Raw genomic sequence first — 20,891 nt, 5'->3', positions numbered from 1 at the left:
CAAAGAAACTTTAAATAAAATATAACACATTTAAATGCCAAACTGTTGTCTCTGTGAATTTGCTATTAACAGATTATAAATGGTTTACATAATGTTGAAAAGCCTAGTGCCTTCAGTTAGCAGTATCAAAGGCTTGTTTAAAGCAATTCCTGGAGGACTGCTGCCCTCCCCCCCAGCTTTCTTTTTCACGATGGATAAAAACAAAACTTCTTACAATAAAGAAAGGAAAGCCAGGTTTTCAACTACTCTCTGACTGACCTCCAGATCTGGCAGCTGCTTTTGGATGTCTAATTGCTTGTCCTGCAAAAGTTGACATGCACCTACTTTGAGAAGGTTCTTTGAGTACCCATTTTGTATGTGTATTCTGTCTGATTTACAGAAATGAAATCATAGTGCTGGAAAAAACTCAGAGTAGAGCTTATGAAATGGTTTTTCATTTAATTTTTTTAAAGATTCCTGATTTTCTGAATTCATATGTAAGTATCAGATGCAGAGGAACAGTGAAAAAATAGTAGATAAGACACTGTACTTAGAAAAAACACCACTTCCATTGAGTCCTGATTTTTGGCTACACAAATCTCTTCTGTTCCCTTCCCCTTCCCCTTCCCCTCTCCCTTCCCCTCTCCCTTCCCCTCTCCCTCTCCCTCTCCCTCTCCCTCTCCCTCTCCCTCTCCCTCTCCCTCTCCCTCTCCCTCTCCCTCTCCCTCTCCCTCTCCCTCTCCCTCTCCCTCTCCCTCTCCCTCTCCCTCTCCCTCTCCCTCTCCCTCTCCCTTTCTTTTCCTTTCCTTTCTTCCATCCTCTTTCCTTGCTTTGTCTCTGGACTCTAAGGCTTGTGGGCAAGTGTAGTCCATCAATGTGTCTATACAGATTTGAACACAATAAGGCCTTGATTTCAGCTGAGACCTCTGGGAATTACACCTAGTAAGTATACTGGCAAATCTCTTTTCTTTTCAAGTTTCTTACTAGCGCTTCTCCATTTGAAATTCATGGCAAGCTCCCTTGTTTACAGCAATCTAATGGGACCATAATTGGGTCCCCAAGATAACATTATAGATGTAAGCCAGTTTTTCCTTAGACAAAGTTCTATGGAGAATGTACTTTCTTATAAAAATACTTTTTATAAAAGAGTTTGTTGTTTTGTGTTTATTGGTGTTCCATCTGCTCTAGAGAATACATTTGAGAAAAACTAGCTCCAACATGGCATATAATGTTTCATTAGCAGGCATAACCTTGTTTATTTGCTTTTTAAAATTGTATTTAGAAAAGGAAATCAGTTTGCACCATTGACATGCTGCCAGGTTCCTGTTTATAAATGTCACAATAGGCAACTTGGAAGAAATGAAATAGTCAGTTTATGGCTTTTGCATAAAGTATGACAGAACTGGGTAGAGCCAAGCAGCCAGTTGTGTTTCCCCTGTTTTGCAGCCTCCCAATTAGTGGGATGTAGTGTGGTGTTTGCAGTGCAAAACACCCTGGGTGACCCGAGCTGGGCTGTGCACACTTAGTGTTACTGACGTTTATTTGAACAGAAGCAGCTCTTTGTGCTATGTTACTTAAATGGCTATCTTGGGCAAGTAATTGTGTATGAAACAAGCATGCCTGAGGAAAATGGGAGATATCTGTAGGAAACTTCAAGACATAAGCATGCAATCTGATGTCATCTTTTCCCATAGAGGAGCTATTTCCTTTCAAACTCTGGTGAGACCAGTCTTCCAAAATTTCCTTCTCCTTTAAAATATATTCATTACATTTCCTTTATATCACTTTTTTTCCTTTCCTCTAGTAAATGGTTTATCATGGGTACATCTGGTACGCACCATGTGTTACTTACTGTGTATGTAAAGAAGGCTTCTTATGTCAAAAGTATAGTCTGAACAGACGTGCTGAAAAGGGCACGAGGAGGGTAGTGGGGGAAGAGGGGAGGGAATTGTGGAAGACAAGGGTCATCTTTCAGTATTCATTTCTACTGGTAATTAGAGGGCACCACTGAATGTCCGTAATTAGATCATGTCACAAAAATTAAGATAAAAGACCAAAAATTCTGAACCTCCTGCATTTTGTTCTGAATATCAGAGGAGTCAGAGCATTTCGTTAAACCAGCAGCCAAAGTGGAGGACAGGCAGTGAGGCTTAATGTGCTCCTGGAAGAAGCTCATGTGCCTTTACTCCAGAAGGTGCAAGGAAGAGACCAGAGGAGCTGAATGTGCTGCTGATACCCAAGAGGCAGAGACCAAGTGGAAAGGCACATCCAAGGGCGGCCCCCAGCATGAGATTTGTTGTGGAGATTTTGTGCAGGGTTGTCACCCTTCAGGCAATGTCCTTAAGAGTAGTGCTTACATGGGCCCTTTGGACTTTAAGTCATGGTGGTGACTGCTGCAACCTTGAGATGGCTTATACCTGGCTTAGCACTTCACAGGCCTGTCCTCTGTCTTGTCCTGTTCTTCTTAGCACCACCATCTAGTTTGCTGGAGATTAACAGACTTGAGGTTTCATTTACAGTGTATCTCAGAAAGTCTTTCTGATAACATAATAACAGTTATTGAAAGAAAACAAGATAAAAAGCAGGATAAAAAGGAAAAAAAATTATTTGCAAAGTGGTGGGGTGTTTTTTTTTTTTGGTTGTTTGTTATTGTTGTTTGGTTGGTTGGTTTTGGGGTTTGGTTTTGTTTGGTTTGTTTTTGTGTGTGTGCACCTCTTTAGTAGCAGCCAACACATCTACATTCAAGAATAATTAATCCTAACTTAAAATGAAAACGAAGTTAACCTGCATATTCCAGCATAGATATTTAGGATAAAATTTTGCAAAGCTCCTGCCAGCCCCAATACACAAGTCTGATCTATTAATTAACAGTAATAGTCCACTAAGGCTCCAAAAGACTGAAGACATTTTTGAAAAAGGACTTGGGCTACTCAAATCCATAGATGCCTTTAGAAATATTATCTCTATTGTGAAGAAATCCTAGTCATGGTGCTCTGAAGCAGTATTTGAGTGGCGGTTAAACTCTGGTCTGTGAACTGCTGGTGGTCGCAAAGCTGTGGTAAGTCATCTGCAGCTGGTCTGTGGAGCCATCTTGCCTTAATTACATGATTTATGATAAGAGCATAGAGTGCTCTGTGAGAAATTCAGAGGGTTGACAGAGGTCTGTGATCCAAAAAATTGGAAACCAGTGGCCGAGACTGATAAGTACAGATTCAAAGCTCTACGATTTTGTTTAGAGCAATGTTTCCCTTCTTCCCCCATCTGCCTATCATTACTTGTCATTTTTGAGTAAGGAGTTTCATTTTTCTTTACATTTTTACCCCTAAGGAGATCAGGTTGATAACATTTGACTGAGTGGTGGTGGTGTCTGGGGTTCAAGAAGTCAGATAGAGTCATATTGCTCCTGGCTCTGGAGTCTCCAGCATCGTGTGGACAGCTGGATGTGTCCATTTCAGGGGGAGACGCTGGACAGGACCCGGAGGCTGGGAAGGGTCCTTCTGCATTCTGGGATATATCAGGCCTGCTGAGGTTTTTATGTGCCATTTTTATCAGGTAGCTGTTAAGTGAGCATTTGCCTTTCTTTGAAATGTTTTGAGGCATAGATCTTTTGGCATCAGTTCTGCATTTTCATGTGTCAGCCTCGTTCAGTGACTTCATACCTCTTGCTAAGTAGGGGAGTTAAATGGATTTTAGCAGTCTGCAATAAGATCTTCCAAGTTCTTTGTCCCTGTGCTTCATGTTACTACACAGCATTTTCCAGCAGTTTTTTTGGGCTCTTTTTCCTGCCTTAGTGCATCTTCTTGTTCAAGCTATACAGATGTTACAGTTTAAAAGAAAAGAAAAAGTATTTAATTTCAGTCTCCATCAAGTTTATGATCTCTTACATAATGGACCTTTTTCTCCTTTTATTTCCCTTTTTTTTCTTTTCTCTTTTTAAATTTCTTTTTTCTCTTTTTCTTTTTTCTTTTCTCTTTTACTTTCTTTTCTTCTTTTCTTTTTCTCTTTTCTTTTTGTCTTTTTCTTTTCCTTTTTCATTTTTTCCTTTTTTCCTTTTTCGTTTTTTCTTTTTTCCTTTTTCCTTTTTCTCTTTTTCTCTTTTTTCTTTTTCTCTTTCCTCTTTTCTCTTCTCTTTTTCCTTTTCCTTTCTTATTTCTCCTTTTCCTTTTCTTTTCCCATTTTGCTTTTTTTCCCTTTTCCCATTTTCCTTTTTTCTTTTATTTTTTCTAATTTCTATCTTTGTAAGAGACACTTTTGCCCATGATCCTCCAATTGCATTAGTGTTCTGATTAATTTTTTATCTGTTTTCTTCCCTAGTTCCTCTGCTATATTGCTGGCATTGTGTGGGCAGCAGCTTAGTTCTGTGCTTACGGCAGTTTAGATGCTGCACAGTAGTAACAGATGAAAGAGTTGGGATGGGCAGGTGTGAGGGTGGTTTTGTTACACGTTGATCTGAATAATGAGAAAATAAATGGATGGTGCTGTTTCTCAGGGGATTTACTAACTTTGGATTTGAGATGATCTTACTCTTTTGTTGGGAGAAGCTTAATAATTTTGATGGAGATTGTATATGATTAAAATAATTTTGAAACCTTTATTATTTGCCACATTTAGTCTATATTTTTAATTACAACAGTGTCTTCCAAGTTTTTAAATTGTGGTTTTGAGGTTTTTTGGCTTGTGTGGGCAGCACGTGCAATGGAGGAGTGTGTCGCTGGTGGCTTCCAATCGTGTGTATGTTATATTAATTCATATTGTTGAGTTATGATCTCCATAATGAGACAAAATGCTATGGTACACATCTTAAAAAGTGCAAAGGTAGTTGCCATTTAAATGTGTACTTTGGTTGCCCTGAGTGCTGTGTGTTTGTAGAGCCTTCTAGAAGACTAAGTTAAAAATACCCGTTTTCTTTACCCATAAACTGTAAAATGCCTTAAAATGGGACAAATTAGAATATTTATCCTTGTTAAAACTAATTCAATTTCTCCTTGCTAAAATTAATCGAGAGGCCAGGCTGTATAAATTCTAAAATATTGCTGTGTATTTGATTTCTATTTATTTTCTAAGTTGATGCTTTTTCTCTTGAGGTATTTGAAAAATATTTAAAGTTGCTGCTTGTGAAAAAACAGGTAAATTATTTTTTTTTCAGAAAATGGGAAAAAAGATAGGAAAAAGTGCTTTGTCTTTGTTTAGATGGATTGGATTTTTATCTCCTTTTTTCGTGTCAACTACCTTCTGACTTTAGAATTTATATAATACTCTGCAAAATATATTTACATACAATAGGTTATAGGTGACAGCTCAGAACTCACTCAGAACAGTCCTAAATGAGTCTTCAGTTTATATAAAACTTAGATTTGCAGTTTTCATTTAACCTTACAGCTCAAAAAGAGTAGTAGGAAAATATGAGCTGGCTTTGGTTCAGAAACTAGCTCTGATAGCTTAAAACCACAAATAAATTTGGTCTGAAACTCAGAGTATAATAATGGATTGTAAAGGATGGGTCTACCTTCTTCATGCTTTGCCTTCAGTAGGTGGGGATGTGTGATATAGGTGGTGCCATGTGACATGGATGGGTGGTTCCTTGGAAGAACCATGGTTTAGTGGAAATGGTGACTGCCTGGAGCCGTGGGGTGTATTTCGCCCGTGTCTGCAGAGCCGTCATTGCTCTGCTGTGCTTGCCAACAGGGTGTGTGTTCTTGTGGAGTGATGTGTAATCCTCTCCACCAGAACATGGAAGCATGACTTCAAGAAGTTCTTAGCCTTTAGAAAAAAAAAAGAAGCGTGTTGCCTATCCGAAATTAAATGGTTGCATGTGGGAGAAAAATGCTCAAATGTTTTCTTGAAAGTCTAAAACTAAAAAGGGGAATACAGTGTAACTGGGGAGAAGTCAAGCTGATGATGATCTATTCCCTTTCCTCTTGCAGCTGGAAAGGTTGAGAATGAGCACGTTGATTTAAAAGCAGTTTGTGGATATGGCTTGTTTTTTCTTTTATTTATTTGAATGTTAAATACTGCTGCAGAGTACAGTATGAGCACATGGGTGAGGGGAGCATTTCTGTAAAAGTTGTTCAGTGTTTTTGCTTCAGTGGGAACGACTGGGAACTTGGGTGAGGATGAAACTTAGTCCCAGAGGAAATAAATTTCTCTTAATTTATTGGATTTTAATTAAGGTCCATTAAATTAATCTTAAGGACAGGGGATGTCTTTCTTGTCTCTAAAACTCCTGGCATGTGCGTGTCCTGTTCCCCATGTAAACATTTAGGTTCAGTTTAATAAAATGAATAATAATATTATATGCCCTCTTCTAATGCTGAAGGACAGTTGTGAAGATCTCTCAGGAAACTCTGTGTGTGTGTCATACTCTCTCAGAGTATGGACAGATTTGGGGAGTGTTAAAAGCAGAGGGAGAGCTCTGTCCCTGTCATGACTCCTGTCAACTCTTTTCCTGAGATGCTGTGCTAGGAGGTCCCAGCACACGTAGCAATTAATCTTAACCATTGGCTTAAGAGCTGAAGAGGAGTGGAAAGGAGAGTCAAAATGAGATGTTCTTCATGGATCTCTGGTGGGAGAGCAAGCAGAATGCCTTAGAAGTAGAGCTGGAAGCAGCCTGGCCAAGTAACAATTCGACTATGAAGTGGAGGTCCTGGTTTCAGCCAATGTTGCTGAATTTGTCCTGTTTCTGTAAAGGCCCAAAGTTAATTCTAAAGGAGCTCATTAATATCCTGCCCAGTTCCATTCAGAATCAGGGGCAGAGCTCAAAACAGCAAGGCCATTTTGGGAGTTATGAAGACTGTCTGCATCACACATGCAACGAGCCTAGTCTTGATGTGCTGGTGTTATAGAGTAATTCTGCATGTCATGATGCATATGACTAGATCAGATAGGCTTAGTGTCAGATCTATTTTCCTGCCATCTTTCAAAGCATAGGCATTGTCATTTAAGTATGAACTTGCTTGAACTTCTCTGTAAATTCACAAGCATCTCACTGATGTAAATTATCCTGAGATTGCCAAATCCTTTTCTTATGAATGTGAGAGTCATGCTGAGTTTGACATTTTCTTGGGAAATCTTAGGCTTTCTCTTGGCAGTGTAGTATAAAGCTATAGTTCCTGCTCAACAACAGCTCTTGCATTACTGAGGAGAATGGACATCTGGATGCATTGGCAGGTTTTCATTCTGTTTTTGCTTTCCATGCATCACATATTTAGCCTGCTTTCTGGAAAGATACAGTTTACTGGAAACGGTTAAAATTTCATAACAGCGTTACAATTTTATGAATGTAAGCTAGCAATTATTATGTCTTCTGTGCAAACGGAATTTTTCCTACCCGTCGTAACTCATACCATTTGTACCATACAGAGGTCTTGAATTATAGGAGAATCACAGAATGTTAGGGATTGGAAGGGACCTTGAAAGATCATTTAGTCCAGTCCCCCCATCGGAGCAGAAACGAAAGAGAAGGAAATGGCAATACTGAATCTAGAAGCACAGGAATCTGATATTGAATCTTAAATTCTGCCCTGCTGTGTTACAACAAAATCCAGTCAAAATGTGGGCAAGGGCTCTGGGGTACCACTTGTCTAAATCTCATGACGGATTTACATTCTGTCCCTTCCCAGGTCTCGTGGACTCATGACATTATCCACGTTTCCTTTAAAGATCATCCCATGTAGCAGATCAGTGTTCTGTAGCTCTTGGAAATCTGTATTTTATTGTAATTTAATGTTTTCTCTAATAAACATAGAACTGAAAGCAAAGAGGCTAACCAGAAATATTTGGAAGGATTCAGAAACTGTGGAGGCAGTGTAAAGGAGAAATTAAATGAGGGTGAATTTTGAAAGAAGTCAATATCACGTATTGAGAGGTTTTAATTGAAACACGTGCATTCAATGTAAAGGGAAAGTTTTAGGAAGAGATAGTTCCGAAGGACTTTCTTGCAGATCAACAGAATATGAGACCTTGTTCTGCAAAATCTTGTAATGTTTGAAAAATTCATTGTGGTTTAGAATCCTAAACTAGATTTGGCTATATATATGTGTATATATATATATATATTTTTTTTAGCAGCGCAGGTTTTCATCAGAGCATGCTAATCCATGGAATAAGTGAAATTTATATAGGAATGTGGTAGGTGAGGGAGAACTTCTTTTGGAAAATATTCCATATATGTAAGGTTATTATCTCTTTTTGCCTGATGATCATGACATACTACTGGACTATGAAAAATGACCGTTCAATTCCTTGATCTGGCTTCCTCTTGCAGTCCATGATACTAAGTGAATATTGGCTGTTCTACTGCTTGATCTGATTCATACTGTGTAAATTATTTAGTGAAACAGGAATTCAGAGCTGGGTCTTCTTCGTAGCGGGTGAGTTATCCAACCATGTGTCTGTAGGAAGCACCTCTGCCTCTTTATATGTTTATGAAGACTGGAACAACTCTTGTAAAAAACCAAACCAAACGAAACCAACCAACCAAACAAAAAACAAACCAATAAACAAACAAACAAAAAACTCCCTCAAAAAACCAAAAAAACCCCAAAAAACAAAAACCAAAAAACAGAGAGATCCTTATGCCCACAGCAGCCTGGGAAATCACCTGAAATATATAAGAATTGGGAGATAGGGGGCATGACAGCTAAGGCCTTTAGTGTGGGTGCCTTAGTTGTTGGTTCCTTTTCCATGAGGAACGACATCTAAACAGTTAATTCTCATTTTGATTCGGAACACAATCTTTCTTTTATTAATAATTCTGGGATTCAAGATGTTGTCAGCCTCTCTTGTCTTCCACATTTCAGCAGAGCTCTGAGTTTCCTTTCTCACCAACTTTATCTATCATTGTCTTATGTTGTTTTATGTGTTTCCTAGACAAATTGACTGAGAAATTGGAATTCTGAATGAAATTTAGCTTTAAATCCCAAGTATTGCAGTGGTCAGGAAGATGCTTTGCATGAGTCTTGGTGTCAGAGTGTATGTGCAAATGTAGTTTTTTTTCTCCCTTTCCCTCAACCTAGCATGAAGTAACAAGGGAAAGTGTTTTCCTCTTACTGCTAACAATCCACATGTTGCTGCCTGATAGGAAAAATAATGCTCTCAAGGATGCCATATTTTTCATATGTATACACTGTGGGTTATCTCTGGCTTGAGAGTTTTGTTTGTTTTTGAACATGAGCCAAATCAAACCCTGTGGTTTAGCAGCAATGTCTATTGTGTTTGTAGGGATAATAGGAGAGAAGTTTTACTCCAGGGTTCCTTCCTCAGTACCCTGGTCACTTGTGACTTGCTCACTCTGTGGATACAAGTTATCTGTGAACTACTCTTTTTTTTTTAAAAAAGAACTTTTTAAGGGCTCCACCTTACCTGGAGCTGAGGTTATACATGTGCAAATACATTGCTATTATTCTAAGCCTCTGGGATATTATTGCTCTACAAAATATATAGAGGCTAATAGAAAAGGCTGTTTTGTGACATATCATGTGCTGTTTGTTACTTTGGGACTATAAAACTTGATTTGCTTGTCAGTCTAAGCAGACCTAGTACACAGTAAACAAGCCATGCAGTAAGTCAAGGTTCCATGCACTCACCACATAGGTCATTTCCAACCAAAATATACCTCATGTTCAGCTAGGAGAATCTGTGTTTAAGTATACCCATTGTAAATCACGAATCAGAATCACAGAAGAGTGATTAGTCAAGTTGTGGCTATTTTTCCATTTATATTGCCCTGTAAAACTAAATAGTTATTTTTCATTTCTTTATTGTTGTTGGTGACAACAAGATCTATGGACTTGGGATTTACCAAGCCGGTAACTTTTCTTATTGTTGATAGTTTCAGATTTCTAATTGTATTCCTGTAGAACAGAAAACCAATATAAGACATTTATGCCTTCTCCATTTTTCTCCACCATCCCACATTTCCCTTATTTTCACAGAATATATCCATGCATAACACAGTTGGAGGAGCAATGGCAGGACCTGGATCTCACCAGCTGACAAATACAAGGATGCCAAACCATGACACCAGTGTTGTGATTCAACAAGCCATGCCATCTCCTCAGTCCAGTTCGGTCATCACGCAAGCACCTTCCACAAATCGACAGATTGGGTAAATCCATTTCCGTTTTCTCATTTCTCCAGTTTCCTGGCTCCGGCAGCTGTATGTAGGACCAGATGTTGTCCTCATGGTTCTTAAGGTTCGGCTGTATGCAGGACCAGATGTTGTCCTTGTGATTCTTGAGGTTATGGAGCTCACACTTGATCCTGCCATCGTGCAGCAAGGACCACTGCAACATGTGTTGCAGTCTGTGGGAAAATGGCCAGGATAATACATTTATCCAGATCTGGCACTTCAGTTCAAAAGAGGCAAAGTTCTGTACTTTCAGGGAAGTCCTGCTCGCTTCTTCCAGTTTTTTGTTTTATCTGCTTACGTTCAAAGTTCACATTGTTTCTATAACTGCACTGGGAAGAAAGAGTATTTCTGAAGCTGATCCTTTCACTTCCTTCAACAGGAATTTTGGGTGCTCAGTGGAATTAGGCTGTTTCCTTTGTACTCTGTTTAATTGAGGAATGCTAAAAGACAAGATAGAAAGACCATCAAGATAAATGGAGCTTGGCACAGCCACGTCTCTGAGTAGTTGCTCAATTTGTGATGATGGATCGATATTTATTCCCATAGATTGAGAATATGGACACTTATCGTATTGGCTTGAATGCCAGTTCTGTGCTCATGTTTGGAGAACTGCATGTACAAAAACACATGTGTCTTGTACACTCAGTTACTTCCAGCAAATGTGATGTCCTTGTAACTCGCAATAACCTGTTTTTAATTATACAGAAAGTGCCCAGATGGTTTGAGGGTACGTTTTTTTTAGTCACACAACTCTGAGAATTTGGGGGGTTCTATGCATGAAACCATACTGATAAAAAGATAAATCAGTGGACTGAGAATGAAGCAGCAGTCTAGATTTGTTATCTGTCATTTGTAATTTGGTCACATCCATTATATGATAAATGCAAAAGCAGTCTCTGTCCCCAGTCATTGTCTAAATAATTGATAAGCAACTTGCAGTCTTTTCAGAGTAAAACCTAAAAGTGAAATCCTGGTATTGAAAACTGAAAATCCAGTTATTTTTGAGTTTTCTTTCCATATTCCTGCTGGCTGGGGCATCCCAGGTGCCATGGTGGCAAGGATGGCCCATGGCACTGACCCCTCTGTAAGAGTTACCCAGCCACATACAGGACACAGATTCCATCCACTGCCCTTGTTTTGTGCTCCTGACAAAGCTTCTCTACTTCCCTTTTTACTACTATTTCACGTTTTGGTTCTTAATATAGAAATCTGATAGTACGGGTAAGGTAAAACATATTTTATAGACGTGCCTTTGTATATGTTACGTGTTGACAAAACACAGTGGTCACTGAGATTTCATGTGCAATACTGTTTGCCTGTGAATCCAATAAAGTTGTCTTATATATGTCCCATTCTATTCAAAGATGGGGCTGGGAGAGCAGGAGGGAGGAAGAAACAGTTTATTTTTCAGTTTTAGAAAGCAAAATAGTTAATGCCATTATTTGGGTTAAGAATTATTGAGGTCCTGTTCAAATTGTGACTTAATAGGTAGAGTGGTTATTATGATCCTAATTAAAAACAAACAAAAAGTCCTAACAAACAATTTTAATACTCACTGGTGAGGTGTTTTATATGGGACTGTACTTGGCTCCCAAACAATTGGGTCTATATAATGAGAAAAAAACCTGCATGTGGTTTTGCAAGACCCTGTCAGTCAGGTTTTAGGTTTGTGTTGGTTCAGGGCCACAGTGATTAGAATCTCCAGAGTTGGAGGCGCTGAGGATAAAAAGGCCTATTTCCTAGTCAGTGGTGAGCATCTCATTTGGGAAACTTTGTCATGACATATCTTAATTCTCCCCTGACTGAATCGCAAAAATGTTTCCTGAGTCCGAGTCTAAAACTGCTCTATTGGGAGGCAATTGTCAGCGTTTTAGTCTCTGTGTGAGCTGGTGTGTGAATGAGACTTGTGGTGTCACCTCTAGCATGTTCTGTTCCCCATTCTTTCCTCTTCCTAGGAGCTTTTGTTTTTTGTTCATGGTGTGTCCTAGGAGATAATTGCTGCATTTTGGACTTCGTCTACTTGCCAAAGTGTTGAGCCTTCTTGTTTGTCTTCTCTTCCTTCAGTCTTTTCCCTATGGTGTCTGTTTTATTTATTCAAAGAACATATCTTGTCATTTCCATTTATCTTCATCTTATCCTTCTAAACGTGCTAAGAATTATATCCAAGACTCATTCACAAGGAATACAGACTGGACAATAGTTTTGATATTAGGCAACTGAAGAAAAATCCAGATGGATTCAGAAAATGTTTGAGTTCTGCGAAGTTTGGTCATTTTGGTTTGGCCTTATAAAGTTGAGATGATTCAGCTTTTTAACAAGTCCATGTTCTGAGGTGCTCAAATAAGTGGTTTTGAGTTGGGTTCCCCCTTTTTTAAAAAACATCTGAAGCTGCCCCAAAGGGTAGATGAGTCCTTACTATGGAGAATTGTGCCAGGGAATATGCCTTTTAATGAGCAATAAAACCAGCAGAGAGCAACTGGGTAAAACCCTATTGAGCCAGTTCTCTAAGAGCAGGATCAAGCCCTAAAGGTTATATAGAACCATCTTGTAGCAATATTCTGATTTTTATCACAACCACAAATATTTTAGTGTCAGACTATGGCCAAGCCACCTGCAAATGTTTGTGATGGCCTTACTCCAATGAAAACAGGGAACAGCAATGAAAGTCTTCATTTAGACCCTGCTCACAGGCTGTGCTCCAGTAACAGAGGATGGGACCCACCTGTGCCCTCACACAGCTTGTTTCATGGTGGGGAGTGGGGAATGAGTTCACAGCAGCTATCGTACCCGAGGGATCTAATTTTTCTCTACTTTCTTCTTTTTTTCTTCCCTTTCCCTCCATCCCCTCCCTCTCTGATTCTCTCTTTTTTTCATATCCCCTCCTCTGGCTCTGGGGGCTTAAATATAAAACACGTTATTAACACAAGGCATGGGAAAACATGACAGAATGAGCGTTGTTGGGCAAGCCTTACTGGCACAGTGTATATACACACATTGTTTCAGGTATTAAGCTGCAGCGACTACTGAGCAGGCATCCAGCCAGATTAATCAAGAAAAGGGAAGAGCATGAAGGTTAATAGCTTAAAAAATGAGACAGGGTGCAGTCCCACTTTCCTCTCACCATGTAGCTGCTTGAGAACAAACAGCAACATAATCATTACAGCAAATGGGCAGGTTGGTGTAAAGGTCCCAGATAGTATTTATGTGGTAAGGCAGTCTCTAACCTCCTTGCCATCCTTCCTCCTTTCCCCTGCAAGCCTGCAGCATGTGAGAGGAATGCTGTAACTAGTAACTACTTGTGCTGATGAAAAATCAGTTGAGGAACACTTAGCAGTGAAGGGTGTCTTTGGCTGATTAATAGCACACCGTTTGGAGATAAGATACATGGAGGAAAAGCCGTAAGGCGTATGGAGGAAGGGGAGAAAAAATGATACAAGACATACATTTGTCAAAGGTATAGAAAGGCAGATAAGCTGAATCAGCTCAAGATATGGGACTCCAAACTAGGCTGTACAATAGCAGTATTTGTCCCTTTTTTTTTTTTTAATAACTCCATTATTTCAGAGACTGAGTATTCAGCAATGTGTGTGAAAACTATCAGACAAATTGGTGACAGCACAGAACACTGGTTGTTTTATCTGAGCATGTCTTTTAGTGTTGTCTTCAGGCTAGCAAAGGTGTTTGCAGCCTAGTGGGTCAGCGCTCCTGAAGAAAGTAACCTGCTGCTGTTTTTCAAGCTAGTAGCAGACACAACTAGTCATTATTCCAGCTTGAAGCTCACTGGTTCAACTCTGTAGCTGAAAGGGAACACAGGAGGACCCAGGGCTGTCACAGATCCAGCAAGTTGTTAACACTGTATCAGATGGAGAGAGAGATGTGAATTCAGATTCAGTGAACTCACCAAAGTGGACATAGAGCATTAACCATGTGATGCTGATTATCTGTTTTCAAAGTGTTGTAGAGGATTTTAATCAAGATAAGATGGACTTCTGGCACAGCATCAAAAGGGCAAAATTGCAACCACATTTGATGAAATGCAAGCAGGTAAGAGAAAGCAACAAGAGGGATTTGGAAGATGCCTCTGATGACTTTATGTACCGAAGAATCATGGTACCAGTGGGAGGACAGCCTTTCAGTCCACACATGCAGCATTAATTTTAACACCTTATGCATTTTCTTCTTGTTCCTTTCTCTTTCCTCTTGTTATGCCACACAACTCTCTCTCTGTTTCTAGTTTATCATCTTTTCCTGGGCTTGAATGGCTTCCAAAGAGAGGGTCATGGAAAATGGAGGGGTCATGAAAATGACATGTAATGGGATTAACAGAGATTCGGTGACACAGTGAAGAGCAGACTCATTGTGACTGGCCTTGGGGATTTGGAAAGTGAAAGAAACTTTCAGTTGTAGTCTTAAGCTGAAGGACCTGAGGTGGCAGAAGGACAGGGCTCCTCCCTGCCAAGCACAGGAATTTTACTACAGCAGCAAGCTACCTGAGACTGCAACTGTGGGTTGAGTTCTCAGAGTATCCTGCTATCATCCTTTATAGCTTGAGGAAACAGAAAAGACTCCTGTAAAAGATGTTCTTGGGCAGAACTTCTTCTATAATGCAGGCAGTTCTGGAAGGCACTCAAAATAGGCTAGTAACTTAGAAGGGTCTTTGTACGTGCCAGAGAAAATCTCTCTTTAATCCCCTGGTAAGATGGAGGAGTGTGTGGCATCAAAGACGCCATGGAATGATGTGCTTTTATGAAATTCAAAGACCAGTTCCCTTTCCAGAAAACCTGGGATAAAAACCTCTGTTCCAACTCACACATTTGAACAGAAGCACCACAGTATATTGGGAGATACGAAGAAATGTGCAGTGAGAGATGAAGGATCAAATGATCTCTTGGTTACTTGATGAGGTCCATTCCGTAGCCTTGGTTGTGCAGAATGTAAGAACATCAGTTAGATCACTGGAAGAAGAGGAAAAGGGAGAGGTGGGAAGAAAGAGCATCTGACAGTGTTGTTCTGTTGACATTTTTTTTCCTGTCTTTGTACTCAAAATTGACCTTTATTCCCTGTTTAATTCTACTACTTCTTCTCCTTATCCGAAGGTGTTTTCTGTAGTCCCTTCTACTACACTGACCTCAGCCAACCTTAACATGGAATCCCATCAAGCCACATGTGCGCAGAAGCCACAAATCTCTGAGAAGCTCAGGTGAATTACTTGGGAAATTATTACAAGTGAGCCATTCACAGAAATGAGCTGTCTCATAGCTCACGGCTAGTAGACAGGGTGATGTGGGAGAAAACAGAATCTGACAGATGCATCCTTTCAAGCCATTTCATCCCTTTTAGCTACCCACTGCCCAGGTCCACACGTTGTCCTGCAGACTGAACTGCAAGTGATGTTTGGAAGCTGTGTCTGCTCCCCAGCCTCCCCTGTTGTTGTTTGCAACGGCATGTTCAGTAGCTGCTGACTCAATCTCTCCTGACACTGCTGAGTCAGCAAGAAAAAGAACAAATTGCACCAGTCTGTGTGTCAGACACAGCACAAAGGAGTAATTGTTCACAACATCTCGTTTCTATCCCCAGCCACAGACTCCTGTGCCTTCTCAAAAACTCTGTCTTGCTGTAAGGTCTAGGAAGGGGTTGGAAAGTACTGACATATATCAAGATGACTTTCAGGGGACTGAAAGGAAGATCATTAGCCAGGTAATGAATAGCCTGTCAACCAGGAATGGAGATGGTTTACTCTGTTTCTTATCTGACTTAAAGTCAACGGTTAATCCTGAAAGTTATGTGCTTGTTATACATGTTGGTTTAATTTATTAATGAATGCAGTATCTTATGCCTCATACTTTTTTCTTGACAAAAGTCCTAAGCTTATTGAAAATGTTGCTTGTTCACTGCAACAACATAAAAAAAAAAGCATCGTGGATCTTATGTGACTTGCTGGACTCTGACTTTGCTTAGGATTTTTGTCTTTTGTTATGAAGAGAAACCAGCCCTTTTCCTCTCCTGATGGTTGTTTCAGATAGGTAGCAAAACCATACTCAAGCCAATTCTTAGATAAGTGGTTTCTAAGAAATGGATCATGATGTTTCCATTCTGGAAAGCTCATCCCACCCAAGAACTCTAGGAAAGCAAGATCAGAGAAGCGTACTGCACCCATAACCGTATCCGAACAGAAATAGTAAGCTTTCATAGCCAAAGGTTGGCTCTCACATCAGAGTAAGTCGTAAATAGAATTTAAGTATGATACATAGAACCTGGAGAATATAGCATTGATTGCTTAATTTTATTGGTTGGTATCTCTTGTATGCCTCTCATTTATATATGATACACAATGTATAAATCTTCTTTAAAGGTGTCATCAAAATTTATCATCAGAGTTTCTGATTTATATGACTCTCTGAACTAAAACAGATGTCAAATCATTTTTGGATGGAAGAGGAACTCAGAGTTGCAGTGGGTTTGATTCAACAGATCAAGTTTCCTAGACCAGAAATGATCATTAGAGCTCTGCACAGCTGAATCACATAGCTCTGCTCTTCATCACAGGTTTGCACTTAACATGCCCTGATGCATGATTCCAGTATGTGTTTTATCCAAGTGTCAGCCTGTTTGACAGGTAACTAAGCCGCAGTAAAACACTAACTCAAACAATATAGACTTTGTTTGGTGTAAGGCTTTTGTAATTTTTTTTTTTCCATTTTATTTTTATTTAAGAGAGTAATTTGCAGGTTCCAGGGACAGAGCAAGCTTTGGGATGCTGCCTTACACCATCTCAGTTCAGAGAAGAGCTTAAATATCTGCTGAGGGTGACACAATGGCTGTAATGAGTAAAAAGTGAAGAGCTTTATGTGCAAAGAACTTCAATAAAAATTAAGTTACTCACTAAGAAATCATGTTTGTATCTATTTTGATAAGGCAATTGGCATTGATGTGGTGAAAAGAAACCACTTGATTTTACATGGTTTGTCTTGCCAGTGTATTTTTTGAACCCTTTCGAAGGGATGTAAAAATATACTATAAGTTAGTAAACTACTACAAGTTATTATTAGTTTTTTTTCTTTAAGCTGGTATCTGGCTGAAAACCAATGACAGTAGCTCAGAGAAAAATGACTAGGAGAAGACACAGACTATGTGTAAATTGTGTGGATTGTATTTTGCCACCTGTAAAAGTAGGCCTTCCTATTAATTGATGAGTTGAGTTTTAGAGATCAGTGGTACATTATGGTCCCATGTAAGGCATCTATATGGTTTTGTTTATGCTTATGGACACGCCAAATACTCATTTAAAAAAACCCAAACCACACAAACAAAAAACCCCAAACCAGACAAAATCCCAACGCAATTTAAATCAAAAGCACAGATATATCTAACAACATCACTAAAATGATTTCTTTTAAACAAATGAAATGATGCTTGATTTAGAGTGAAAAAATAAACAAATCTGTCATTTTGGAGATCCTCTACCAAAATACCACAAGGTAAATCATAATTTTAAGTTCTCTTAACAATGTTTAGTAACAAATTGCAAGGATCTGGTGACTAGACAGAACCTGAAGGTAGATTGAGTTTATTTTGAGGAGTGCAGGAAGAATGTTTCTTGGAAGAAGGAACAAATTAGAGAGTGTGTTTTAGAAACATTTGCTGCTATGAGCATCTGTATTCTGCCAACAGAGACCTTCATTCTGAGCTCACATAAATGAAGTGGAATTTTGCCAGTAAAAGAAGGGGTTGTGTTACTCCAGTTGTAGGATCCAGGTCTTAATTGGTTTATGAAATGAAGGGGGCAATCTTTGAGCTATTACCAGCTTCCTCTGCTGCAAGTGAAGTGAATCACAGCTGTTCTGACAGGGGCCATAAAAACTTGGTGAGGTAATAAAATGTTTTCAGTGGACAATTCTCCAAATGAGTGAAATCCAAACCCCTTGCTTATTCGACAGTCTTTAGAGAACTGTATGTATGTCCTGGGGAAATCTGATTTACATTATATTACTTTTATCTATTTCTTTAACCAGAGCACCCAGGCTGACCAGTGCTGTAAATGTAAGGGCTCAAAGTAACATTCTTACTTCTTTTTAACCCTACAAATACAGTGCATACACATGAAACATTTGACATAAGAAAAAAGTGGTGCCTGTCGTTCATTTTCTACCATTTCTTGCTTGTGTCTTTATACTTTCCTGTCCCCTTCATCTCTTGCTCTTTTGTTTTGTGAGATTTAAAAAAATGGCACATTTAGCATCAAGTGGTCCTAGACAGAAATTCCTCTGGTGCTTCCAATCCCAGGATTTCTTCAATGAAAATAGTAGCTTTTGGCCTTTGTAAGTTTTCTTCAAGCAACTTTAAACTTTCTAGACATGGTTAGAAGTCAGATATATTAATCCTGACTTCCTAGCAGAGCAGTTGTTCTGAATCATTTGTTCAGTACATGGTGTTTTTGAGAGTGTTATGTACATCTAATAGTCCCTAAAGATCCCTAGCATGGGTTCAAGTACAACCTGACATTTTTGATACTGTATATGTTGAGGAAATCACAATTTTCTGTGAAGACTGTTCAGTGTTTGTTTAGCATTCTATTCGTCTTGTCTGTGTTCCTGGCATTAAGCATTTTTGTTTAGGGCCTTAATGTCTTTAAACATACCTTTTTCTTCTTCTTCTTTTCTCCCTTCACAGAACTGTCTGTGATTGCCCAGTCAAAGCCAGGATGACCCCACCTTTGAAAGTAAGATGACTTAAAAAGGACACAAAAAGAGAACATAACGAAAAGTTTCTTAAAGAGTAATGAATTGGTTTTCCAGGTTGTTTAAATCTCAGCTGACTGGGCATGAATGTCAAACTGCTTTGAGCATCCATTCTCACACCTGTAGCTGGGCATTTACACAACATATCACAAAACTTTTCCCTTTGTATTAGTCCTTTTATAGTGGATGTTGCTTGTCATATCTTGGATAGGCTGCTGCTTCTGGTGTCGAGAAAGTGACCATGGCCATGAACTTCAGGTGAAACTGCTGTCTGGGCAGCCTCTGATCTTAAAGGGGTGCAACTAGGAAGCAAATGCTAGCTTATAAGAAAAGGAATGCTGTAGCTGTACATATAGCCTTCCTTCTCTTGACAACTGGCTTCTCATACTGCATGTCCCTGGCCTATAACATGCAGTAGGGTTGTCCCATCTATGGCATAGGAAACTTCTCAAGAGGTGCACAGATCTGAAAGGTAATGCTCTCCTGGAGCATCTGGGCAGAGCTGCGTGCAGGAAGCTTCCCTGACATACTCATGGGTAAAGCAAGTATTGCTTTGGCAAGTATTTGCTTGGCAAGTATTTTTGTACTGTTACTGGAAACTGCCTCTGGAGAGGTGAACTGCTGACTTAATGTGCCAAAGGAATCTCTCTTTGGATGTGTTGGACTTCATTAATTCGTTATTGCTGTGAGTTGTTGATGTAACTTTTTGGGGCAGGACATGAAAGTATGCAAAAGGCAGCAATAGTTTTTAGATATTCCATCAAACAAGAAGGTCTGTCAAACTCAACAGGCAACTGTTAATAGATGAGTTATCCTGGCTGAAATACAGCTACCTTTGAAGAAATGAACTGGAACTGGTAAACAAAACAGGCCAAATTTGCACTAATTTCCTATTTTTCTTTCAATTTGTCCCTGTTTTGAGTGTTTTCACTTGTTTTGAAGTTACACTAAGTCCATACTGAAGATACATGGTCAGTGGATTATAAAATCCAAGCTGGTTAATACGTACACCAAATGGAAGAGTTGTGTGGAAAACTTTCTTTCCTTACAATTAATTTCTTTTTTAGCCTGTTTTAATTTCTTCTTTCTCTGCAGTCCCTTTCAGGCCCGCATTGGAAACGGACTTAGAGTGTCTTTAAATTGTTTCTTATCTGTGGGGAAATAAAATAGGAAGCAGAATAATATTTCTACCATGAAGTAGCAAAGAAAGCTGGAAGAAAGCAACTAGTGAGTTCCCTTTATGCCATACTAAATGGATGTGGAGAAATATATGGATTCTGGGCTCCACAACAGGGGAGAAAATCCATACTTGCTTCCAAATTTTCCCCTGGCCTCTATATAGTTCTATTGTTCCAATAAAAAAATTGTGACTCAAAGGATTTATTCAAAATCTATATAAAACATAATAGGCAATGTTCATTCCAGAAGTCATCAAGTGAAACTATATTTCTCTTTGGGGAAAGTTGGGGTCCCTTCCAGTCTGGTCTTTTTCTGTACACAGCCTAGTAGCATGGAGCTTTTTGTTGCATGTTAGTGCAACATCAAGGGTTGTGGGGCCCTAACTCCTATAAAGCAAATGCTAGAAAGAATATAGGACACAAGCAGAACCCATAAATGCAGAGGGAAGCAAAACCCCATATATACATAAAAACAGGGTTTGAGAACAAAAGCAAAAAGCACACTTCAAACCTCAAAGGAAAAAAAAAAAACCACAGCAGTTTTTGTTTCGGAGGGAACGTCCTTGGAAATGTTCAATTTTCCTTATGACCAAGTTGGGAAGCTGTAGGATGTGTCCTTGAAGATGGTGTAAGTGACTTCAAGCCAAAAAACCTATTCCATGTTGACAATAAAAACCAACCACTGAGGGATACATTTCATTCTTACTCCTCCTGCTTGCCTATTGTATGATCAGGAAAATAGAGACAGCCCTGCCATGTTTACAGGCCATGCCTTGTTATTTGTATGATGGACAGAGAGCTAAAAACTGTATTGCCAGCACTGCTTATCGGAAAAACCTGGAACTAATTAAGGGATCTCATTTGTTA

At 39.3% G+C, this 20,891-nt stretch overlaps 1 protein-coding gene across 6 annotated transcripts in view; it reads left to right on the top strand.

Moving 5' to 3' along the window:
* CREB5 (cAMP responsive element binding protein 5) overlaps positions 1-20,891 on the top strand; it is a 253,736-nt gene that overhangs the window by 75,368 nt on the left and 157,477 nt on the right. For all 6 annotated transcript variants that reach the window (XM_071805002.1, XM_071805000.1, XM_071805003.1 and 3 more), the window contains one exon: positions 9,912-10,084. In XM_071805002.1, coding sequence (XP_071661103.1) covers positions 9,912-10,084 — 173 coding nt within the window. The remainder of the gene's footprint in view (positions 1-9,911; positions 10,085-20,891) is intronic.

The sequence above is a fragment of the Patagioenas fasciata genome, chromosome 2, assembly GCF_037038585.1.
Source record: "Patagioenas fasciata isolate bPatFas1 chromosome 2, bPatFas1.hap1, whole genome shotgun sequence".
NCBI lineage: Eukaryota > Metazoa > Chordata > Aves > Columbiformes > Columbidae > Patagioenas > Patagioenas fasciata.
The sequence above is the reverse complement of the archived record's forward strand: the minus strand, read 5'-3'. Positions and strand labels throughout refer to the sequence as shown.